This window comes from Homalodisca vitripennis, unplaced genomic scaffold (genome assembly GCF_021130785.1).
Source record: "Homalodisca vitripennis isolate AUS2020 unplaced genomic scaffold, UT_GWSS_2.1 ScUCBcl_8106;HRSCAF=16075, whole genome shotgun sequence".
In the NCBI taxonomy this organism is placed as follows: domain Eukaryota; kingdom Metazoa; phylum Arthropoda; class Insecta; order Hemiptera; family Cicadellidae; genus Homalodisca; species Homalodisca vitripennis.
In genome coordinates this window covers 1-26,697 of record NW_025784225.1, presented here as the reverse complement: position 1 = coordinate 26,697, position 26,697 = coordinate 1, and the positions used below count along the sequence as shown (strand labels likewise).

The 26,697-nt window shown below is 35.1% G+C and overlaps 2 protein-coding genes across 2 annotated transcripts; both read right to left on the bottom strand.

The window, feature by feature from the left end:
• Positions 1 to 5,334: 5,334 nt before the first annotated feature.
• Positions 5,335 to 15,033, bottom strand: LOC124374372. The gene is made up of 3 exons (XM_046832596.1): positions 14,952 to 15,033; positions 9,970 to 10,319; positions 5,335 to 5,508 (listed from the first exon to the last, which is right to left on the bottom strand). Exons 1-3 carry the CDS (start codon positions 15,031 to 15,033, stop codon positions 5,335 to 5,337), a joined length of 606 nt encoding a protein of 201 aa, XP_046688552.1.
• A 1,648-nt stretch (positions 15,034 to 16,681) lies between these two features.
• LOC124374371 (peptidyl-tRNA hydrolase 2, mitochondrial-like) lies at positions 16,682 to 21,581 on the bottom strand. Its single transcript, XM_046832595.1, has 2 exons — positions 21,130 to 21,581; positions 16,682 to 16,844 (listed from the first exon to the last, which is right to left on the bottom strand). The coding sequence occupies exons 1-2, from the start codon at positions 21,513 to 21,515 to the stop codon at positions 16,682 to 16,684; spliced, it is 549 nt and encodes a 182-aa protein (XP_046688551.1). The 5' UTR covers positions 21,516 to 21,581.
• Between the last annotated feature and the right edge of the window lie 5,116 nt (positions 21,582 to 26,697).

Below are 26,697 nucleotides of genomic sequence, written 5' to 3'. Positions count from 1 at the left end.
TTTGATCCAGCAGTAGTGAGTGTTTGTTTTTTACTTCGGCATAAACAGTAGATTAACATGTTTTTCCCAATCTCGTTTATCCAGTTATTCTCAGCGCGGAATGAATATATCGAACTTGTTCAATCATAAGCATAGACATTAACAGAAATGCCACTAAGTCTCTTCAAACTTTGCTATATATAATCAAGTTTCACATGAGGGCAATTACGCAAGATTGACTAGTGCATGAAAGCAGCCTCTCGTTTGAAAGGTTCGTAATTGCTGATTCTTTCTGGAATGAACCTTAACTGGATGTAACAGACTGCCAGAATAGTACCACATAAATCATTTCCTGTATCTTCGTTTTTTACATTAATAACAGCAACTTTTTGGATTGGAATCTGTTTTGGTAGAACCACATAGCTGGATCCGTGAAAAGGAACACGTACTCGGTTGACTCTGATCTCCAAGTCTTTTCACACTTTTTACGCGGGGACCATTGAGAAAACCGTTTGCCTCAAACTCACTCCATCTCAACACCACACATCTTAAGCTTTTGCTGAGTTATATTAGTCAGACAGGAGACGTTGTCGAGTATAAGAATTTCATATTTTCGTTTTTTAAAGTTCATGGACTTGAGTCACCTCCACATCGCTTTATTATTTTCTTGTAATTCCAGAATGATAAACCATTGTTTACCTTAAGATTCTTTTGCTTTTACAGCTTCCTGAAGTTTGTCAATACAACGAGTGGTTTGCATATTCTCAAGAAACATTTTTGGATCTTTGATTCCCACTGTTTGTTCATAATCACATACGTTTTTCATATCCTTCCCGTGGTGAATGCTGAACTGGACTTCTCGATATTTTCATCAAAGTATTGTCGTGTGGGACTCCTCTGGGAGTACGTTATCCCGGAACCCAGTAGATGAGGTGTTTTGAAGGCGATATCTGTTTCAGGACCAGAACGCTGTCTCTCCTTCCATGGTAGGGGCTAATCGAAATTCTCACTATTAATTGTACTAGTGTCGGTGTCTCACTAGATAATCTTTTTTCACACCATGTAGCGAATCTTTTTGTGGTCTAGTCGGTTTTCGGATCATCGCTTGCTCAAAGAGCTATATCGTTTGTATTTGACCTTCAGGTACATTGTTTGATTTCCCTTGGTCGTTTTGGGTATTTCCTTTGACCAACATTGTTGATGTCTGGACGTGGGTGGCCCGGCAAAGTCTTGGTGTCAGTACTTCGTAATGGGTAATATTTCACTCCTGTATTTCGAGGACCTTCATGAAGTGCCTGACAAACGGAGATATGGCGTTTCGATCTGTTTGTGACGCGGTTCCAGTCTGCGATGACTCTATTGGTGTTTCACAAACTCCAACACATTTTAACTTTTAGGGAGGACTGGTTTGATTTCCATCTTTATTCAAGACGTTCGACTACTATGTCCAATACCATGCTGGTTGCTGTGGGCATCATCATTTCTTAGATTTCTTGGTGTCCCGAGGCCATGTTTGGGGAAAACCGTTATCTTCCTTACTAACATTTCTTGGACATGGTTTCTTTCTGGGGTTTTATTTGAAGCACGTTACATTCGGTCGGACTCAAGCCACGTTGTACTGTTGGGACTCTCTGGGATATGTAGTGGTGAATGGTATTAGCAGGGACTGTATGGTATATGCAGTGAATAGTCTGACGTTAATTCCGGAAACTTCAAAATGGTTGGCTGGACCTAAGTGATTGCATATAATTTTCGATGAATCGGGGTGTATCCTTTTTATCTGGTGGTTCAAAAACTTTGGAGGCGTCGGCTGTTAGATGGACCAATTATAGCTCTAATTTATGGAATAATAGAAATCTTTGGGAGTAACCGAGGTTCTAAACATTAGACAAATCAAAATTCTGCCAATCGCGTCTTCTTTGTTCTTGCAGGTCCTGAGATTTGGAATAGGGGGACTATGGCAACACTAGTTAGGACATATCAAAAATCGCGAGCAATCGCGTCTTCGTTCTATCAGGTCCTGGAGCATCTTTGAATAGGACCTCTAGGCCAACAATAGACATATCACAAAAATCAGCAATCACGTTCTGCCGAATTGACTTGTCATCCTCACGAGCATTCAGCGTAGTTTTCCAAAACATAGATCATATCAAAATCCGGAGTTTGTCTGTCTAACTTGGACATGCATTTCTTTGTTTTTTTATGGCGGGACATGGAGGAGTTCCTGACTTCAGCACCACACCTTGAACATACTTGTTTCATCGAAGGAGGTTTTTCATTGAATCCCGTTGGAAGAAGCATAAGCTGGTGGATTTGACGCTGACATACACTTCTTTGTTTTTTGGTGGCGGGATAGGTTAGATGCAGTAACCTCAGCTCCACAATTCGGACATTTCTTCATTGATGATCTTCGAAGACCATCCGTAGCATTGAGAAATGCTGTTTGCTTGCTAGCAGGGAGAAGACGCCATTATTATAGAGCTGGCTACTCTCTTACTGTATGGGCGATTGACGATGGAAAAGGATGAGGTATGGATGCACTTCTTTGTTTCTTGGTGGCGGGATAGGTTAGATGCAGTAACCTCTTCTCCACAATTCGGACATTTCTTGACTGATGATCTTCGAAGACCATCCGTAGCATTGAGAAATGCTGTTTGCTTGCTAGCAGGAGAAAACGCCATTATTATAGAGCTGGCTACTCTCTTACTGTATGGGCGATTGACGATGGAAAAGGATGAGGTATGGATGGATGAGAATAGGAAGAGGAGTAGGAAGAGGGTGGGGTGTGTGGGATGAGTGGAAGGGAGGATGAGAGCATTATTAATACATTTGACTCTGAACTAGAAACATAGTTTTTTGTAACTCTTTTTCATAAAACGATCCTATTATTTCCTCACCAGACTGGTCTGCGATTTTGTAGGTAACGGGGCAAGTTTTGTTGACAGCCACAATCCGAAAAATTTCTCTTCGTCCAATTTCTGCGGTATTTATTTCCAAATACATCTTTCTTTATAGTAATTCTTACGCGGTCTCCAACGGAAAGTCTGGGTCTGAATACTAGACATCGTCCAGTGTTTGCGTACATGTTTCTTAAAGTTTGTTCATTGCTTGAATTCACTTCTGATGGGCTCATCTTTATAGTGCTATGAAATTTACTGTTATATTGACGTAGAAGCTTCTGTAAATGTGGACCACCCATCTAAAAGAGTTTTGAATTTCAAAGTGCACTTTCATTTTTTCATTGAGAGTTCTATGGAAACGCTCTATAATGGCACTTTTTTCCTCATTTTCAGTATGGTATAACTTTATTTGATTTTTGTGTAAAAACTCTCTAAATTCCTTATTAACAAATTCTCGTCCTTTATCCGTGTGAAGAAGGTTCGGGGGTTTGTGACCAACCAATTTCGCTCTTCTTAATATTTTACTAAACGATTTAGTAACCTCTTGTGAGCTTTTAGTTTTTAATGGTTCTGACCACGCATATTTTGAAAAACGTATCAATTACATTAAGTATGTATCTGAATCCATCATTTTCCTTTGAAAACCTTAATCATTACAACAAGGTCTGCAGCCCACAAATCATCAATACCCAAAGTTACAATTTTTATCTCTTAGGGAATCGCTTAACCACAGGTTTATGAACCTCTAATGCTCGAAGCAGGATTTCTTTCCGACTTTTCTGCTTCATTAATTCCTGATTACTAACTACAATTCACTTACAGTATACCAAACTAGTAATTTATAAGGTGCGATGTCTCGCGCGGCGCGGGCGGTGACTGGACAGTGACGAGGCGCCGTAACGATTGTTTGTATACTTATAGAAAACAAGACGCGGTTGTCTCACACGGCGCGGTGGTGGGTGGTGGACGGTTTCAGCAGTCTCGCGGCGGGGTGATGACGAGGCGCGTGCCGATTGCTTGGCAGGTGACGGTTTCAGCAGTCGCGCGGTGCGGTGCTGACGAGGCGCGTGCCGATTGCTTGTACACTTACAGTAACAACGCGTGGTGGCGGTGGCGGGGACAGCGATGACATGCGTGGTGATTCGCGCGGCGCGGTTCTGACTACCCGTACTCACACTCTTAGTCGCTCTCTAAAAAAATTGCGGTGGCGGGACAGCGATGACATGCGTGGTGATTCGCGAGGCGCGGTTCTGACTACCCGTACTCACACTCTTAGTCGCTCTCTAAAAATTCTGTCCCAGATTCGGTCTCACACGGTTTGTCCCAGAACCGGTCTCGGGTTGCTCTGTCCCAGCAACGGCCAAATAAAGTATACTACTGACGTTAATAAGTTGGACTGAACTGGGACCTAGGTCCTCAAATTTGAAAAAGCTCAGAATTGCTGCTATTGTCATCAATTTACTACTTAACATAAGTGCTCATACCTGTGTTTGTATTTGCCTAAGATGGCCGTAAACAGTGGGGAATATCTTCTTCTGCCTGGAAATCAATAAGTTTATGTCACTGTATAGTGCATTTTAACTTATTTGCATGATTTTGTAGACACAAGTGAACTCAATTTGTGTACAGAAGATTTACAAGGGAATGTTCCAGTAGGTATTGCAGACACAAGGGAACTCAGTTTATGTCTACTTGTGTACAGAAAATTTACAAGGGATTGTTCCAGTAGGTTTTATAGACAAGTGAACTCAGTTTATGTCTACTTGTGTACAGAAAATTTACAAGGAACTGTTCCAGTAGGTTTTATAGACAAGTTAACTCAGTTTATGTTCTACTTGTGTACAGAAAATTTACAAGGGTATGTTCCAAATAATGTATCTATGGTTTTAGTCCTTAAAATGTATTTATATCTTTAAAATTAGCCAATACTAAGTTTCATCTAGGTCAGCGTTTAACGGATTCTCTCCCACCAGTTGTTGAAAGGAGATTTCTATCTGTGTGTCCATCTATATACAACTTTCAAATTTATTAGAGGGATGGAGTTTGTTGTGAAACTCTTTTCTACTTCTACATAGAAATTTAAAATAGTAAAAATTGGTCCAATAGGAGTTGCTATCTGACGTAGTCCACTATGGGCCAAATGTGAAGCTTCCTAAGCTAACCCGAAGGTTTGTGTGCATTTAACCTTTTTTTCTTATATTCTACAATATAAGAGATCCATTTGAATAGTCTTATCCCTGTATGGCTAAAATTTCATGTACGTGAACTGGCACCCAAAAAAACCCTTCACAAGTCTTTGCAAAGATTCTCTGTCAACCCCCAAAGCATTGTCTTTTCACAATAGACTACTCTAGCATTTCATCAGAAAGACAAGGGACAAAACAAGAAAGACAGTTATTGCATGAATGACACCAATGTGTAATAATGTTTTATTGCAATTCATAAATTTATTAATCTAATAGAGCCTGAGGTGGCCAGCAACTTTGTCCACAAGAGCGGTAGGTCCTGGGCCAATACCCAGTACTATGGCAGAGTCCGAGTCGTGGATGACCACTGCAACCAGCCCCTCAGCTTGAGCATTCTCTGCCACCTCCATTAGCTCCGCCTCCCCGGATACCTTTACCACCACCTGAAGCCAGACAGAATTGACAGGAATTCATATATATATATATTTTTTTTTTTTTTAGCGTTGGGGTATTGGGGTGGATTTCACAGATCCTCACACGTCAACCTGAGCTTATTATGTGCCCCTTTGATTGTTAGAGGGGTAAGCCTATCTTTGTGCCCTTAATTTAGGCTAAGAAGCTTTTCCCAGATACTAGCATCTGGTTCGTCGCCTGGTTGTTTATCATCGAAAAGAGCCCTTCTCCTTGCTCCCAGAGTCTCTCACAGTCCAGTATTATGTGTTTTGCTGTCTCTTCAGACTTATTGCAGAGTCTACACTCCGAGTCCTCATTTCGTAAACCTAGAGTGTTTAGGTGTTTCCTGAAGTGGCCGTGTCCAGTGGATCAAGGCAAATCACTTGCTTAACCTGATCCCATATATATTAGTACAGTGCAGCAGTATAATCATGTCTTGGTGACAGTCTACCTGCTATATCCTATTATTTCTTTTGAGGTCACTTCACACAACTTCAGTAGCCTCATCTGGGTGGATAGATCTCTCCATTACTTCCGATTGATCAACTTCACAAGACACAAATGTAGGTTTTTTCTATTCTTTTTTTAAATGTTCTGATAGGAATATGATCCTTTTCTCAGAGTTTGGAAAAAACCTCCCTGGTAAGACAGTGACCTAAATCCCAAAAAAACCATGACAAACAAAATAAATTACCACCACCACAGAAACAATTTGAAACAGTCAACGATTTGCAAATAAATATTATTTGAAACAGATTGTTCCCTTTTTATGTCACCTTCGCAATATAGAGGGACACATTCAAGTATTCAGTAAAAATTTTTAAAATGCTTCTACACACTCACACACACACACACACACACACACACACACACACACACCACACACACACACACACACACACACACACACGTATGCAACATATTAAACACATAACATATTATTTATTATTATTGTATTTGTATATATATATATATATATATTTATATATGCTTATTTTATATATATAATTAAATCTTATTACCAATTTGACTGTAAATTTTGTGAAAAGAAAAACAGTAGGTCGGCCAGACATCGAATCCTTTACGCATACGAGTAACTGGCCATCAATTTGACATTTGTCCATAGCGATTATAGAAAAACCTTTAGCCAGTCACGCTATAAACAAAATCATATAGAAAATTGTCTTGTACCATCAAATGCATAAAATAGATCCCTGAAAATTCAAACAAAAGCCTTAATAAATTGAAAATTGAAATAAAGTGAAAACTGCACACCAATTTGGTACTTCAAAAACAAGACATCCAAGGGGTCTTAATTTAAGATAAATTTATTTTTCGTCTACTTATTCACACACGTCATGTCATGGACCATCAGCTGCTGATATACTGCATTTATTTGTAATGTTTGTTTGTCTTGTTTGAGTTCTTACCTATATTTTTTATGTCATAATTTATGTAAATATTTATACAAGTTATATTTATCTGAAGAAGTGTACTTAGATAAATGTATAGATGTTTTGAACCAATATACTGTGGTTTATTTGTTGGAAGAGAATAACCTGTTTCTGTAAATATATATATATATATATATATATATATATAGATATATATATATATATATATATATATATATATATATATATATATAATTGCAGGGAATGCCTAATAAATTTAATATAATAATCAAATGAATATGAACAATAATAACGTTATTATACCTTAAATTAAATTAATAATCCCCATACGATATATATATATATATATATATATTTTTTTTTATATAATTAATAATGAATCAAAAATTGATTTTGAAGAAATTGTCTTTGAAGAATTCAACTAAAAAAGATTTTTCACCCTTCTAAACAACAAGTATTTAATTTTGAAAAGTGATTTTAAACACAGACTAATTGTTACCTTTAATAGTATAAAATCCACAATACTTACATAGTTTTGACAGAATAAACACATTTTGAGGCTACATAATATATATGGATGTTATTCCATTAAGGACTGTTTAAATAAATTTTAAAATATTAAAAAAAATCAAATAAAACTATGATTTGGTTCCATTACAATATTAAAAAATAACTTAAAATGAAAGGACATCCAAACACAATGTATTTCTTTAAAGCTCAGATTTATTTTTTCAATGATTGGTTGAGCAAGTTTTCCAGCTTAATTGGCTAGCATCAAATCCAAACATTAGGATGTCACCAGATCCTTTTTTTACCTCTAGTGTCAAGAATATATTGTTAGTTGATGATTGGTTCCCTCATATCAATAATTCTTAGATAAACTGAATATTTAAAGCTATTACATTATTTAAAATCACAGACTAGATATCAGCCAACTAGCATTTCACTACTCACAAAAAAAGTTCTTTAGTGTTACTAATCTTCTACAGCTAATGCATATAGGAATACTATACTGTATACTCTGCTCCTTAGAGGAAAACTAAACAATGGTAATACCAAGGTTTTATAAAAGCTAAAATGAAATATCACTGTTATGACTTTTTTTAACATTGTGTAGTTTGCACAAACATGAAATACAAAATCCAATCCCTTTTTAATAGTCACTAAGCCTTCACAAAATATGGTACAATTCTATTTATATTTTGTTTCAAATTGGTACTTTCAGCCCTTTTATGTTCACATTAGGCTACAGAAATGCTTTGTAAAGTGTAAAATTTAAATCTTGTTTGTAAGCAAAATTATTTCATAGACAAACAAAATTTGTCAAAGTTGTCATTTAATGGACTACTGGGAACATTGTTGAATTTATAGTTTTAGCAATTAATTACCACCATATCATGTTTTATGTACAGAAACATGTTTCCAGAATATTGTCCACCCTTTTTTTAAATTTTGTTGACGCTGGTAACTATATCATCTAGAACTAAAGATATTTCCAGATTCAAAAAGAATACACTTTTACTTTAGACTTCATTTATGATGTTTCAAAACATTTCCACGCCATTTGTATTTCTCCAAACCTAGTTCATTATTAGATTCAAGAAGAAAATTTGTTACCCATTTAAGTTAATTTAAAACCATTGAAATTCTATAACATAAACCATTGAGCATCTTTGCATTTTGGATTCTAGTTGCTGTTAATGTTTACTTTTCGACAAATGTAAGGAAATGTACAACCGGACCATATATCATAATTTCCCTCCATTAAAGAAGTCTCTATCCTATTCCCTTTAGATATGTTTTAAAACATAAATTTATATGAATTTCTCATTTTACTATATTGGTGTAAACAAATGTCTATATATGACCATTACACCTGTAATACTTAAAAAGTTCAGTCCTGGCTACATTATCAATACAGACAACTCCATGGTGGTGTCACTTATACAGGGTATCCATTAAGGTCCTGGGACAGCTTAATATTATTTTAACAAATAGATCTACTTAAAACTTCAAATGTTGTTACTACTCATGAAAAAAACTTACACATATTCAGTAGATCACTACGCTCCCAGGGAGACGGCCCATAATGAGTCAGACAACATTTTTAATGGGGAGCATAGGTCGGAGTAGCATATCAAAATTAAAAGGTCTCTATTAGCAGAATATAATGTCACCAAACCTTACCTCAAAAGGTTTACCCTAACCAATACGATGGTTTGTTAAAATTTCAAAACATTGTTAGTATAAGGTTTTGTATTATCTGAAAAGAGCAGGTACAATGGTGATAGAACGAATTTTCAAACGCTGAATTAAAGGTTTTTATGGATGAAACACAATTTAGGTTTGTTTATTATTAAATCTTAAGATGCCGGGAAGTCAGGTCACGTTCACCAAAGGGAGAATGAATGTCCCAGGAGATTAAAAATTCTCCAACAGCTGGGAAATACGGATCACCTACTTTGAATTTTTTTAAATCATTGTTTACTTTCCAAGCAGTCCTTTTCCTGCTTTGTTTGATATTGATCCTTTCGTACGTTGCTTAAAGGAAATCTATAGTCACAGTTTCTTTTATCTCTACTGGTTACAATGTAAGTAAGACATGACAATATTACGAAGTGAACATTTTAAGATCAGGTGTGCCACTACACAATGAAAAATTTCAAGTCAGACAGACAAATATGCAGAAAAAGTTTATTCTGCTTCCATATTATAGTACTATATTATCATTCTTACCATTAATTAGACTAAGTTGTGACCTTGTGTCATCGTGTCCTTTTTTTAAATAGGAGATGCCAATCCCCTTTCAAACTTTACTTCTTCCTGTTTTCATGGACCACAGGTTAGTTTTGATGATGTTATCAAACCAAATAAGGAGGGAGAGTAGATACAGTATAAGGTCGATTGGTACTAATAAAAAGTTCTACAGTCACAGACAGGATTTGACTGTCTCTAGCACAGATCCAAAGTCCATCATGGAGTGCTCGGCCATCGGCACTTCCAACTACAAATCAACCAATTAACAAATGAACCAACCTTGGTTTGGCCCTGGGTCTCCCAACGGCGCAGATCTTTTGGTGCATCAGTCAGTGCTCTCTTGTAACAGTTGATGGCAGCATGAGCACATTGAGCTGCAGCCTTGTTTTCTGCCAATCGGCCAGGTCTGAGCGCACCACCATTACCATTTTCATATCCCTCCATGAGCTTCCTGTAGTCAATGCCTTCACAAACCCTCCTCGCAGCCCTACCCTCACCAGCAGCGCTGCCACCACTCCGACAACAAAACTTGTCGCAGATACTGCCAATCTCGTTGTATCCATTCTTTTCAATCAGTTCACTGACACTGAAAGCATTTATCGTCAATGATTCGCTTTCTCCTCTGATATCTGAAATAAAACATTGTAAAACCATTTAAACATTATTAAACCTATGTTGTTTTACCATTCTACCAGCTTCTTCTTATTGGAATAAAATACTTAATTTATAAAGAAAGACTCCAATAATTATGAAATTTTATTTTGAACACGGAAGGCTTCACAAAAATAAAATTTCATAATTATTGGAGTGTTTGTTTATAAATTAAGTATATGTTGTTTTTATTTTGTTTTCTATAAAACGTGCAGCAATAGTAAACAAAAACACATGTATGTTTAACATTAAGTTTTTATTACCTTCAAGGGGGCCTTAGATTAATCTTTATTTAGTTGTCATTTAAATAGAAACAGAAACCACAACTCAACATCGTCAGTCTGTCAGAACAGGGTTGCGGATACTGACTTAAACAGCCTCAAAAGCAGCTGTATTGTGATGCCTGCTGTTTGCAATGATGTATTTCCATATTAACTAACATAACTTTATTACTCGTTATTAATTTGTAAATAAAAATTAGGTTAAAACGCAAATTATATTATGTCATGGTTAAGTAATGAAATTTTAAAGTCACATATTTATTTGTAATTTTACAAAGCCTGTTTATAGAGATTATGTCCAAATATCTCTTAAACAAGTAAATTTTGAACTCTCTATAAATTCGTTTCAGTGGTAGAGAAACAACATTTCTTCTCAATAAGAGAGCAATATATTTTCTCTTGAGTTGGATTGTCTCTCTTCATCTCTCTCATTCACGATTTAACTATGATTTGGTTTATTTGTCATTATTATGTAATTATATTTTTTTATAAAGAACCCAAACACTACTATTTATATGTGAAAATTTAATTATTAAATTTTACTGTCAGGCCAAATACACACTTCACTTCATTAGTAGAAAACTTTTCTTGGTTGGCTGTACAAATATTTTTTATGTGCTTTTGTTCTCCAGCTATTGCAGATGCATCAGCTGTTCTGTTAATCAGAACCTGGAAACATGTTTTTTCACATTTCATAGAACTGAGTATGTTGTGCTTAAGCCAAAAAAAGTTTGCCGATTCACAAATATTGAAATTGTTAATAATTATTGATTACAATAAGGGAAAATATGATAATGATTTTTCAGATCGGATGTAATACTACAACACAGCTGTGTATGTTTCCACAAAATAGGAGAACTTCTTCTTGGAACTTAATTGGTTGGCCTAAGAGAAGAGCTATCTAAACTCTTAAAACAACATCCAATGCTCAAAAATTAAATAATTGGTTTTCTATTAGTAAGTTTCAAAGAAGAGTTGGAATGTTTACTGATGGACATGAAACAAGAACCCAGGAGTTATAGTTACTGGCCACCAGAATCTGACATCTCCTTTGATAAAGATTGTTGAAGAAGCAAGGAAAGTATGCAAGAGAGAATCCAAAGAAGGGTGTAATAGGCAAGATTATGTCCCAAGTAACTGATGTTTTGGAGTGAATGTCCTAAGAAAGAATTAAATGAATTGAGTGAAAAAGCAGACAATATTACTTTTTATATTTACCAGATAATAAATTATTTGATATAATTAATATCTATAGCAAAAAACTGTTGGGTAAAGTGGCTGGACATGTTGCGTCAATAATGTCCGATCTTTCAATCTTAGTTACTACATTTAAAATACTCACTATCACAAAAGTAGCGGGATTACTCATTCGGAAATCAATGTTATCTCTACTTGCTGAATCATCACGCCATTCAATCCAGAGATACTGTATTTATAAATGTGGTGTAGAGGCAAATAACTTATTTCTGTCATATGAATATAGATTTTAGCAAATACTACATATAACTATATAAAACACTAGTTTTGTCCGTACTGCAATGCAAATATCAAAGACAAGACAAAATTACTATCCAACATTTTCTATAAATGTGAAGACTGATATTAAAATCATTTTAGTTGTCTTTTGACAGAAGTAGGCTTCTCAGATCTAACGTATGTATATATACTTTCTCAAGAAAGTATATAAAAACATTGAAGATGTATGTATATATAACTTTCTCTTATACATACATTTTCAATCAATTGGGCAACCAAGCCAACAGTTATGGCAAACAAATACTGATAAGTGTAAATTACAAAGGCCATATGTATACACGGTTTGACATATTTTCTTAATTGTGGTGAAATGTAATAAAAAAACAAAAACAGAGCACTTTAATTCCAGACTGATTGTCTGCCAGCTATCTCGGAAGGGTTCCACTTCCAATTCCACGGTTGTTAGGGTAACAATCGGTCAGCAAAGGTAAGTTGGCTACCTATCGGGCAAACCTTGTATATTGAGTCTCAAACTAATGAGTGAAGTGATTAAAAACGTAGCAACTTCATAGTAGACACTACAGTGTTAGTGATAGCTTTATCTCAAACTGGAGTGATAAAACACGCGCTAACACTCCGTAGTTGCAACTACCCTATTCTATAAAAATTGGAGATACAAACTACCGGGTAGATACAACTCTAGTGTAGATGCAGCTACTTTTCATGTTCAGACTTGTTTCCCCCACTCCGCACTCTTCCAGTCTGCAGCGGTGAAGTGCGGCGCAGGCCATACAGACAACTCACGTGCCGTTCTGAGTCGTGTTTCCTGTTACCACTCGTGTTCTCTTCCTTATCCTGGTTTATAGGTATCATGACATCATCTGAAGATGAAGGAGACGTTGATAAGAAATTGGTTGCGGATAGGGAGCTATTTGTAAAAATATTATCAGAAAATACTGTGTTGTTGGAAAAGTCAAGGGTTCCCAAAGTCTTATTAGAAAAGAAGAAAGCGTGGGAAACCTTGTGTTCTACGTATTCCCCAAACTACAGGAAATGAAGTAAATGCTACTCAAATGAACAAAATGCTCCAAAATATGAAAACAAAAATAAAAAAGAAATCTGATGTGAAAGCTACAGGAAATAAAAAAATTAAACTACGTGAGTGGGAAAAAATGCTTTTGGCATTATTGGGTGAGGCTGAAAAACCCAGTTTTTACAAAAGTACCAGGCAGTTTTGCAGCTGGAGCATGTCAGTCAACCTCAGTAGAAGCGACAAGAAATGACAGCAGTGACGAGTGGAAAAACTTAGCTGCAGCCGCTAATCGCAATAACTACCCAACCTCATGAATCTGAACCTGAGAAAAAGTTGAGAAACATCAAGCTGACAACTCGTATACAAGGCCCGCAAACAAAAAACTATTGGCATACGAAAACAGGTGAAACAAAAGATTTGAATACGCCGCAACTACAGAGACTTGTTCTCTTGCAACAGTTAGAATTACAGAAAATTCAAATTGAAAAAGAAAAAAATTGAGTTACAAAAGTTGAAAGGAGGAACAGTTGAGAAAGAAACTCAAACTGATGACTATTCATTTAATCTTGATGTTTTATTATGTAACTTAGCGGTTAGTTAAACCCAACTCCAGTTACCCAATAATAAACTATCCTTATCCTACAAAAAAAAAAAAAAAAAAAAAAAAAAAAAAAAAAAGATTTATAGCTTACATGGCATGAATGCACCACGTACGTTATGTGCATGCCCTGCCAACAGTGTTCATTGAGCTGTGGGTTATGTTCAAAAGGCCCTGCACATTTGTACTAGGCCTATGGTTTTATTTGTATTTTGTATGGTTGTATTTTAATCTAGGTTTTCAAAAAAGTCTCTTTACTTTTTAAACAATTTTATTTTTTGTACAATTTACTTACATTTAAATAAAACCCAGCATTTCATTCCGCTTCTGTTCGCCACGTTGTTTTGTTGCTTGGTTTTCGAAACACTTCTTCACCTCCTTCATCCTCGTTACACCCATCTTCATTCGCGTCGTCTTCAAAATTTAAAGGATCTCTGAGGTGTTTAAGCTACATTGTGCAGCACAGTACAGGTGACAATTACTTTTGGTACTCTGTCTAGAGACAATCTAACACAGTTGCCAAGTATCGGGAATCTCTTCTTTAACTGTCCGAAACACCCTTTCTATCACCACCCTTTTCCTTTGCATGAACACGATTAAATCGACGCTGAATATCGGTTTGAGGAGGTTTTGAACGGGGGTGAATTAACCAAGGAGAAAATACCATTAGCCAGAGTCACCAAGTAAACACGCAGCACCGTCATAACGAGAAATAATATCCCGAACAGGACTCCTTCTCCATATTCTAGAATCGTGCACTGATCCTGGCCACTCTGCAGCAACGCTACGTGAACCTTTCTTGACTGTCACATGTTGCTTGCACGTTGATGCTGGGGTAACCCTTCCGGTTTATATACTCATCACCGAACATTGATGGTTTTTTTATTTCGATATGCGTGCAATCTAATGCACCTACAACAGTTGGTAAATCAAAATTTCTTTGCCACATCAACTTTGCATTATTTATTTCTTGTACTGTAGAAGGAAAATGTATCCAGTTGTCTGCGTTTTCCAAAATACAGTTCATCACATAATTAATGTTCTTACAAACTGGTCGAACGGGTCCACTCCAATATCTTCTGCTACACCACTTTGAAACCCCGGATCAGCTGTATAACGAAGAAAAATCTCCAATCGTTGTCTGTCTTGGAGTGAGTGCTTTCCCCCGAGTTTCGTCACTAGGCGGTTAGAAATTGTTCTGCTAAAAAGTCTATATTCTCACTTTCAAACCGCATCAGCTCCTTGCACTTAGTCAATACTCTTCTTTCACCGTACACTCTTCTTTCCCGTACTTGCATAAACATCGCCATTAAAAGTCACGCAAGACATAAAAGTGAAGTGTGCCTATCTACAGACTCCAAAATAATGGAGATATAATCTATAGGTAGGTAGATGTAACTATACTTTAATCACACCAAAAGTGAAGTTACAACTTCTATTCTAGAAAAGTTAAGATACAACTACAGGGGGTAGTTCTAGCTTCTTTTTAATCACATTAAGTGAAGCTCTAACTATAAAATACTGAAGTGGTAGCAATAACTACTTTTTTAATCACTCCACTTAATGAGTATAATACATTGGTCTGCTGCCTGTACACGCTTTAACTGTCAAACATGGTCACTTAGATGGTTGAAATTTGGGTTACTATAAAACTCTTCATTACTAACATAATAATGGTACTGAAAATGGGTTAAACATAAGCCCATTGGGAGTCTTGATTTCTGTCTGTCAAAAGTAAGTGTGGTTACAATGGTCTTACGGATAACCATGTTTGGCAATGAGAAAAAAACAGAATAAACAAGTTAGTAAACAGAGGTACATCGTGAAGGTTAATCATATAGTTTTATTTCATTCACTTCATAATACATGTAATGACGTTAAATAAGTTGGACTGAACTGGGACCTAGGTCTCAAATTTGAAAAAGCTCAGAATTGCTGCTATGTCATCAATTTACTACTTAACATAAGTGCTCATTACCTGTTGTTTGTTATTTGCCTAAGATGGCCGTAAACAGTGGGAATATCTTCTTCTGCCTGGAAATCAATAAGTTTGTCACTGTATAGTGCATTTTAACTTATTTGCATGATTTTGTAGACACAAGTGAAACTCAATTTGTGTACAGGAAGATTTACAAGGGAATGTTCCAGTAGGTATTGCAGACACAAGGGAACTCAGTTTATGTCTACTTGTGTACAGAAAATTTACAAGGGATTGTTCCAGTAGGTTTTATAGACAAGTGAAACTCAGTTTATGTCTACTTGTGTACAGAAAATTTACAAGGAACTGTTCCAGTAGGTTTTATAGACAAGTTTAACTCAGTTTATGTCTACTTGTGTACAGAAAATTTTACAAGGGTATGTTCCAATAATGTATCTATGGTTTAGTCCTTAAAATGTATTTATATCTTTAAAATTAGCCAATACTAAGTTTCATTAGGTCAGCGTTTAACGGATTCTCTCCCACCAGTTGTTGAAAGGAGATTTCTATCTGTGTGTCCATCTATATACAACTTTCAAATTTATTAGAGGGATGGAGTTTGTTGTGAAACTCTTTTCTACTTCTACATAGAAATTTAAAATAGTAAAAATTGGTTCCAATAGGAGTTGCTATCTGACGTAGTCCACTATGGGCCAAATGTGAAGCTTCCTAAGCTAACCCGAAGGTTTGTGTGCATTTAACCTTTTTTTCTTATATTCTACAATATAAGAGATCCATTTGAATAGTCTTATCCTGTATGGCTAAAAATTTCATGTACCGTGAACTGGCACCCAAAAAAAACCCTTCACAAGTCTTTGCAAAGATTCTCTGTCAACCCCCAAAGCATTGTCTTTTCCACAATAGACTACTCTAGCATTTCATCAGAAAGACAAGGGACAAAACAAGAAAGACAGTTATTGCATGAATGACACCAATGTGTAATAATGTTTTATTGCAATTCATAAATTTATTATCTAATAGAGCCTGAGGTGGCCAGCAACTTTGTCCACAAGAGCGGTAGGTCCTGGGCCAATACCCAGTACTATGGCAGAGTCCGAGTCGTGGATGACCACTGCAACCAGCCCCTCAGCTTGAGCATTCTCTGCCACCTCCATTAGCTCCGCCTCCCCGGATACCCTTTACCACCACCTGAAGCCAGGACAGAATTGACAGAATTCATATATATTATATATATTTTTTTTTTTTTTTTAGCGTTGGGGTATTGGGGGTGGATTCCACAGATCCTCACACGTCAACCTGAGCTTATTAATGTGCACCTTTGATGTTAGAGGGGTAAGCCTATCTTTGTGCCCTTAATTAGGCTAAGAAGCTTTTCCCAGATACTAGCATCTGGTTCGTCGCCTGGTTGTTTATCATCGAAAAGAGCCCTTCTCCTTGCTCCCAGTCTCTCACAGTCCAGTATTATGTGTTTTGCAGTCTCTTCAGACTTATTGCAGAGTCTACACTCCCATTATATATTAGTACAGTGCAGCAGTATAATCATGTCCTTGGTGACAGTCTACCTGGCTATATCCTATTATTTTCTTTTGAGGTCACTTCACACAACTTCAGTAGCCTCATCTGGTGTGGATTAGATCTCTCCATTACTTCCGATTGATCAACTTCACAAGACACAAAATGTAGGTTTTTCTATTCTTTTTTTAAAATGTTCTGATAGGAATATGATCCTTTTCTCAGAGTTTGGAAAACCTCCCTGGTAAGACAGTGACCTAAATCCCAAAAAAACCATGACAAACAAAATAAATTACCACCACAGAACAATTTGAAACAGTCAACGATTTGCAAATAAATATTAATTTTGAAACAGATTGTTCCCTTTTTATGTCACCTTCTTCGCTAAGAGGGACACATTCAAGTATTCAGTAAAAATTTTTAAAATGCTTCACACACACACACACACACACACACACACACACACACCACACACACACACACGTATGCCAACATATTAAACACATAACATATTATTTATTATTATTGTATTTGTATTTGTATATATATATATATATATATATATATATATATATATATATTATATATATATGCTTATTTTATATATATAATTAAATCTTATTACCAATTTGACTGTAAATTTTGTGAAAAACAGTAGGTCGGCCAGACATCGAATCCTTTACGCATACGAGTAACTGGCCATCAATTTGACATTGTCCATAGCGATATAGAAAAACCTTTAGCCAGTCACGCTATAAACAAAATCATATAGAAAATTGTTGTGTACCATCAAAATGCATAAATAGATCCCTGAAAATTCAAACAAAAGCCTTAATAAATTGAAATTGAACAAAAAAATAAAGTGAAACTGGCACACCAATTGGTACTTCAAACAAGACATCCAAGGGGGTCTTAATTTAAGATAAATTTATTTTTCGTCTACTTATTCACACACGTCATGTCATCAGGACCCATCAGCTGCTGATATACTTGCATTTATTTGTAATGTTTGTTTGTCTTGTTTGAGTTCTTACCTATATTTTATGTCATAATTTATGTAAATATTTTATACAAGTTATATTTATCTGAAGAAGTGTACTTAGATAAATGTATAGATGTTTTGAACCAATATACTGTGGTTTATTTGTTGGAAGAGAATAACCTGTTTCTGTAAATATATATATATATATTATATATATATATATATATATATATATATATATATAATTTGCAGGGAATGCCTAATAAATTTAATATAATATAATCAACTGAATATGAACAATAATAACGTTTATTATACCTTAAATTAAATTAATAATCCCCATACGATATATATATATATATATTATTTTTTTTTTATATAATTAATAATGAATCAAAAAATTGATTTTGAAGAAATTGTCTTTGAAGAATTCAACTAAAAAAAGATTTTTCACCCTTCTAAACAACAAGTATTTAATTTTGAAAAAGTGATTTTAAAACACAGACTAATTGTTACCTTTAATAGTATAAAATCCACAATACTTACATAGTTTTGACAGAATAAACACATTTTTGAGGCTACATCAATATATATGGATGTTATTCCATTAAGGACTGTTTAAATAAATTTTAAAATATTAAAAAAAATCAAATAAAAACTATGATTTGGTTCCATTACAATATTAAAAAATAACTTAAAATGAAAGGACATCCAAACACAATGTATTTCTTTAAAGCTCAGATTTATTTTTTCACTGATTGGTTGAGCAAGTTTTCCAGCTTAATTGGCTAAGCATCAAATCCAAACTTAGGATGTCACCAGATCCTTTTTTTTACCTCTAGTGTCAAGAATATATTGTTAGTTAATGATTGGTTCCCTCATATCAATAATTCTTAGATAACTGAATATTTAAAGCTATTACATTATTTAAAATCACAGACTAGATATCAGCCAACTAGCATTTCACTACTCACAAAAAAAAGTTCTTTAGTGTTACTAATCTTCTACAGCTAATGCATTATAGGAATACTATACTGTATACTCTGCCTCCTTAGAGGAAAACTAAACATGGTAATACCAAGGTTTTATAAAAGCTAAAATGAATATCACTGTTATGACTTTTTTTAACATTGTGTAGTTTGCACAAACATGAAATACAAAATCCAATCCCTTTTTAAATAGTCACTAAGCCTTCACAAAATATGGTACAATTCTATTTATATTTTGTTTCAAATTGGTACTTTCAGCCCTTTTATGTTCACATTAGGCTACAGAAATGCTTTGTAAAGTGTAAAATTTAAATCTTGTTTGTAAGCAAAATTATTTCATAGACAAACAAAATTTGTCAAAGTTTGTCATTTAATGGACTACTGGGAACATTGTTGAATTTATAGTTTTTAGCAATTAATTACCACCATATCATCATGTTTTATGTACAGAAACATGTTTCCAGAATATTGTCCACCCTTTTTTTAAATTTTGTTGACGCTGGGTAACTATATCATCTAGAAACTAAAGATATTTTCCAGATTCAAAAAGAATACACTTTTACTTTAGACTTCATTTATGATGTTTCAAAACATTTCCACGCCATTTGTATTTCTCCAAACCCTAGTTCCATTATTAGATTCAAGAAGAAAAATTTGTTACCCATTTAAGTTAATTTAAAAAACCATTGAAATTCTATAACATAAACCATTGAGCATCTTTGCATTTTGGATTCTAGTTGCTGTTAATGTTTACTTTTCGACAAATGTAAGGGAAATGTACAACCGGACCATATATCATAATTTCCCTCCATTAAAGAAGTCTCTATCCTATTCCCTTTAGATATGTTTTAAAACATAAATTTATATGAATTTCTCATTTTAACTATATTGGTGTAAACAAATGTCTATATATGACCATTACACCTGTAATAACTTAAAAAGTTCAGTCCTGGCTACATTATCAATACAGACAACTCCATGGTGGTGTCACTTATACAGGGTATCCATTAAGTCCTGGGACAGCTTAATATTATTTTAACAAATAGATCTACTAAAACTTCAAATGTTGTTACTACTCATGAAAAACTTACACATATTCAGTAGATCACTACGCTCCCAGGGAGACGGCCCCATAATGAGTCAGACAACATTTTTAATGGGAGCATAGGTCGAGTAGCATATCAAATTAAAGGTCTCTATTAGCAGAATATAATATCACAAACCTTACCTCAAAAGGTTTACCCTAACCAATACGATGGTTTGTTAAAATTTCAAAACATTGTTAGTATAAGGTTTTGTATTATTCTGAAAAGAGCAGGTACAAATGGTGATAGAACGAATTTTCAAACGCTGAATTAAAGGTTTTTTATGGATGAAACACAATTTAGGTTTGTTTATTTATTAAAATCTTAAGATGCCGGGAGTCAGGTCACGTTCACCAAAGGGAGAATGAATGTCCCAGGAGATTAAAAATTCTCCAACAGCTGGGAAATACGGATCACCTACTTTGAATTTTTTTAAATCATTGTTTACTTTCCAAGCAGTCCTTTTCCTGCTTTGTTTGATATTGATCCTTTCGTACGTTGCTTAAAGGAAATCTATAGTCAACAGTTCTTTATCTCTACTGGTTACAATGTAAGTAAGACATGACAATATTACGAAGTGAACATTTTAAGATCAGGTGTGCCACTACACAATGAAAAATTTCAAGTCAGACAGACAAATATGCAGAAAAAGTTATTCTGCTTCATATTATAGTACTATATTATCATTCTTACCATTAATTAGACTAAGTTGGTGACCTTGTGTCATCGTGTCCTTTTTTTTAAATAGGAGATGCCAATCCCCTTTCAAACCTTACTCTTCCTGTTTTCATGGACCACAGGTTAGTTTGATGATGTTATCAAACCAAATAAGGAGGAGAGTAGATACAGTATAAGGTCGATTGGTACTAATAAAAAGTTCTACAGTCACAGACAGGATTTGGACTGTCTCTAGCACAGATCCAAAGTCCATCATGGAGTGCTCCGGCCATCGGCACTTCCAACTACAAATCAACCAATTAACAAATGAACCAACCTTGGTTTGGCCCTGGGTCTCCCAACGGCGCAGATCTTTTGGTGCATCAGTCAGTGCTCTCTTGTAACAGTTGATGGCAGCATGAGCACATTGAGCTGCAGCCTTGTTGTTTCTGCCAATCGCCAGGTCTGAGCGCACCACCATTACCATTTTCATATCCCTCCATGAGCTTCCTGTAGTCAATGCCTTCACAAACCCTCCTCGCAGCCCTACCCTCACCAGCAGCGCTGCCACCACTCCGACAACAAAACTTGTCGCAGATACTGCCAATCTCGTTGTATCCATTCTTTCAATCAGTTCACTGACACTGAAAGCATTTATCGTCAATGATTCGCTTTCTCCTCTGATATCTGAAATAAAACATTGTTAAAACCATTTAAACATTATTTAAACCTATGTTGTTTTTACATTCTAATTCTACCAGCTTCTTCTTATTGGAATAAAATACTTAATTTATAAACAAAGACTCCAATAATTATGAAATTTTATTTTGAACACGGAAGGCTTCACAAAAATAAAATTTCATAATTATTGGAGTGTTTGTTTATAAATTAAGTATATGTTGTTTTTATTTTGTTTTCTATAAAAACGTGCAGCAATAGTTAAACAAAAAACACATGTATGTTTAACATTAAGTTTTTATTACCTTCAAGGGGGCTTAGATTAATCTTTATTTAGTTGTCATTTAATAGAAACAGAACCACAACTCAACATCGTCAGTCCTGTCAGAACAGGGTTGCGGAATACTGACTTAAACAGCCTCAAAAGCAGCTGTATTGTGATGCCTTGCTGTTTGCAATGATGTATTTCCATATTAACTAACATAACTTTATTACTCGTTATTAATTTGTAAATAAAAATTAGGTTAAAACGCAAATTATATTATGTCATGGTTAAGTAATGAAATTTTAAAGTCACATATTATTTGTAATTTACAAAGCCTGTTATAGAGATTATGTCCAAATATCTCTTTAAACAAGTAATATTTTGAACTCTCTATAAATTCGTTTCAGTGGTAGAGAAACAACATTTTCTTCTCAATAAGAGAGAGCAATATATTTCTCTTGAGTTGGATTGTCTCTCTTCATCTCTCTCTCATTCACGATTAACTATGATTTGGTTTAATTTGTCATTATTATGTAATTATATTTTTTTATAAAAGAACCCAACACTACTATTTATATGTGAAAATTTAATTATTAAATTTTACTGTCAGGGCCAAATACACACTTCACTTCATAGTAGAAAACTTTTCTTGGTTGGCTGTACAAATATTTTTTTATGTGCTTTTGTTCTCCAGCTATTGCAGATGCATCAGCTGTTCTGTTAATCAGAACCTGGAAACATGTTTTTCACATTTCATTAGAACTGAGTATGTTGTGCTTAAGCCAAAAAAAAGTTTGCGATTCACAAATATTGAAATTGTTAATAATTATTGATTACAATAAGGGAAAATATGATAATGATTTTTCAGATCGGATGTCAATACTACAACACAGCTGTGTATGGTTTCCACAAAATAGGAGAACTTCTTCTTGGAACTTAATTGGTTGGCCTAAGAGAAGAGCTATCTAAACTCTAAAACAACATCCAATGCTCAAAAATTAAATAATTGGTTTCTATTAGTAAGTTCAAAGAAGAGTTGGAATGTTTACTGATGGACATGAAACAAGAACCCAGGAGTTATAGTTACTGGCCACCAGAATCTGACATCTCCTTTGATAAAGATTGTTGAAGAAGCAAGGAAAGTATGCAAGAGAGAATCCAAAGAAGGGTGTAATAGGCAAGATTATGTCCCAAGTACTGATGTTTTGGAGTGAATGTCCTAAGAAAAGAATTAAATGAATTGAGTGAAAAAGCAGACAATTATTACTTTTTATATTACCAAGATAATAAATTATTTGATATATTAAATATCTATAGCAAAAAAACTGTTGGGTAAAGTGGCTGACATGTTGCGTCAATAATGTCCGATCCTTTCAATCTTAGTTACTACATTTAAAATACTCACTATCACAAAAGTAGCGATTACTCATTCGGAAATCAATGTTATCTCTACTTGCTGAATCATCACGCCATTCAAATCCAGAGATACTGTATTTATAAATGTGGTGTGTAGAGAGGCAAATAACTTATTTCCTGTCATAATGAAATATAGATTTTAGCAAATACTTACATATAAACTATATAAAACACTAGTTTTGTCCGTACTGCAATGCAAATATCAAAGACAAGACAAAATTACTATCCAACATTTTTCTATAAATGTGAAGACTGATATTAAAATCATTTTAGTTGTCTTTTGACAGAAGTAGGCTTCTCAGATCTAACGTATGTATATATACTTTCTCAAGAAAGTATATAAAAACATTGAAGATGTATGTATATATACTTTCTCTTATACATAACATTTTCAATCAATTGGGGCAACCAAGCCAACAGTTATGGCAAACAAATACTGATAAGTGTAAATTACAAAGGCCATATGTATACACGGTTTTGACATATTTTCTTAATTGTGGTGAAATGTAATATAAAAAACAAAAAACAGAAGCACTTTAATTCCAGACTGATTGTCTGCCAGCTATCTCGGAAGGGGTTCCACTTCCAATTCCACGGTTGTTAGGGTAACAATCGGTCAGCAAAGGTAAGTTGGCTACCTATCGGGCAAACCTTGTATATTTGAGTCTCAAAAACTAATGAGTGAAGTGATTTTAAAACGTAAGCAACTTCATAGTAGACACTACAGTGTAGTGATAGCTTTATCTCAAACTGGAGTGAATAAAAAAACACGCGCTAACACTCCGTAGTTGCAACTACCCTATTTCTATAAAAATTGGAGATACAACTACGGGTAGATACAACTCTAGTGTAGATGCAGCTACTTTTCATGTTCAGACTTGTTTCCCCCACTCCGCACTCTTCCAGTCTGCAGCGGTGAAGTGCGGCGCAGGCCATACAGACAACTCACGTGCCGTTCTGAGTCGTGTGTTCCTGTTACCACTCGTGTTCTCTTGCTTATCCTGTGTTTATAGGTATCATGACATCATCTGAAGATGAAGGAAGACGTTGAATAAGGAAATTGGTTGCGGATAGGGGAGCTATTTGTAAAAATATTATCAGAAAATACTGTGTTGTTGGAAAAGTCAAGGGTTCCCAAAGTCTTTATTAGAAAAGAAGAAAGCGTGGGAAACCTTGTGTTCTACGTATTCCCAAAACTACAGGAAATGAAGTAAATGCTACTCAAATGAACAAAATGCTCCAAAATATGAAAACAAAAATAAAAAAGAAATCTGATGTGAAAGCTACAGGAAATAAAAAAATTAAACTAAACGTGAGTGGGAAAAAATGCTTTTTGGCATTATTGGGTGAGGCTGAAAAACCCAGTTTTTACAAAAGTACCAGGCAGTTTTTGCAGCTGGAGCATGTCAGTCAACCTCAGTAGAAGCGACAAGAAATGACAGCAGTGACGAGTGGAAAAACTTAGCTGCAGCCGCAAATCGCAATAAACTACCCAACCTCATGAATCTGGAACCTGAGAAAAAGTTGAGAACTCAAGCTGACAACTCGTATACAAGGCCCGCAAACAAAAAACTATTGGCATACGAAACAGGTGATGAAACAAAAGATTTGAATACGCCGCAACTACAGAGACTTAGTTCTCTTGCAACAGTTTAGAATTACAGAAAATTCAAATTGAAAAAGAAAAAATTGGAGTTACAAAAGTTGAAAGGAGGAACAGTTGAGAAAGAAACTCAAACTGATGACTATTCATTTAATCTGATGTTTAATATGTAACTTAGCGGTTAGTTAAACCCAACTCCAGTTACCCAATAATAAACTATCCCTTATCCTACAAAAAAAAAAAAAAAAAAAAAAAAAAAAAAAAAAAAAAAAGATTTATAGCTTACATGGCATGAATGCACCACGTACGTTATGTTGCATGCCTGCCAACAGTGTTCATTGAGCTGTGGGTTTATGTCAAAGGCCCTGCACATTTGTACTAGGCCTATGGTTTTATTTGTATTTGTATGGTTGTATTTTAATCTAGGTTTTTCAAAAAAGTCTCTTTACTTTTTAACAATTTTTATTTTTTGTACAATTTTACTTACATTTAAATAAAAACCCAGCATTTCATTCCGCTTCTGTTCGCCACGTTGTTTTTGTTGCTTGGTTTTCGAACACTTCTTCGCCTCCTTCATCCTCGTTACACCCATCTTCATTCGCGTTCGTCTTCAAAATTTAAAGGATCTCTGAGGTGTTTAGCTACATTGTGCAGCACAGTACAGGTGACAATTACTTTTGGTACTCTGTCTTAGAGACAATCTAACACAGTTGCCAAGTATCGGGAATCTCTTCTTTAACTGTCCGAACACCCTTTCTATCACCACCCTTTCCTTTGCATGAACACGATTAAAATCGACGCTGAATATCGGTTTGAGGAGGTTTGAACGGGGTGATTAACCAAGGAGAAATACCATAGCCAGAGTCACCAAGTAAACACGCAGCAGCAGCCACCGTGTCATAACGAGAAAATAATATCCCGAACAGGACTCCTTCTCCATATTCTAGAATCGTGCACTGATCCTGGCCACTCTGCAGCAACGCTAGTGAACCTTTTCCTTGACTGTCACATGTTGCTTGCACGTTGATGCTGGGGTAACCCTTCCGGTTTATATACTCATCACCGAACATTGATGGTTTTTTTTATTTCGATATGCGTGCAATCTAATGCACCTACAACAGTTGGTAAATCAAAATTTCTTTGCCACATCAACTTTGCATTATTTATTTCTTGTACTGTAGAAGGAAAATGTATCCAGTTGTCTGCGTTTTTCCAAAATACAGTTCATCACATAATTAATGTTCTTACAAACTGTCGAACGGTCCACTCCCAATATCTTCTGCTACACCACTTTGAAACCCCGGATCAGCTGTATAACGAAGAAAAAATCTCCAATCGTTGTCTTGGAGTGAGTGCTTTCCCCCCGAGTTTCGTCACTAGGCGGTAGAAATTGTTCTGCTAAAAAAGTCTATATTCTCACTTTCAAACCGCATCAGCTCCTTGCACTTAGTCAATACTCTTCTTTCACCGTACACTCTTCTTTCCCGTACTTGCATAAACATCGCCATTAAAAGTCACGCAAGACATAAAAGTGAAGTGTGCCTATCTACAGACTCCAAAATAATGGAGATATATCTATAGGTAGGTAGATGTAACTATACTTTAATCACACCAAAAGTGAAGTTACAAACTTCTATTCTAGAAAAAGTTAAGATACAACTACAGGGGGTAGTTCTAGCTTCTTTTTTAATCCACATTAAGTGAAGCTCTAAACTATAAAAAAATCTGAAGTGGTAGCAATAACTACTTTTTAATCACTCCACTTAATGAATTTGGAAGAAATGATACATTGGTTCTGTATTCTGAAGGAAAAGATTAAAAAAACTTTATTTTGTATGTTAT

What these genes read in the sequence shown, in the direction of transcription:
- LOC124374372 (XM_046832596.1), bottom strand. Translation starts at nt 15,033, where the DNA reads ATGTTTATGCAAGTACGGGAAAGAAGAGTGTACGGTGAAAGAAGAGTA. An exon ending in GGAGCTGATGCGGTTTGAAA is followed by an intron (nt 10,320 to 14,951) that starts GTGAGAATATAG and finishes GTTTTATTTCAG; the next exon opens with ATATCAGAGGAGAAAGCGAA. An exon ending in AGACCCAGGGCCAAACCAAG is followed by an intron (nt 5,509 to 9,969) that starts GTTGGTTCATTT and finishes GTCTGGCTTCAG; the next exon opens with GTGGTGGTAAAGGTATCCGG.
- LOC124374371 (XM_046832595.1), bottom strand. Translation starts at nt 21,515, where the DNA reads ATGGATACAACGAGATTGGCAGTATCTGCGACAAGTTTTGTTGTCGGA. An exon ending in CTAGAGACAGTCCAAATCCT is followed by an intron (nt 16,845 to 21,129) that starts GTCTGTGACTGT and finishes GTGGTGGTAAAG; the next exon opens with GGTATCCGGGGAGGCGGAGC.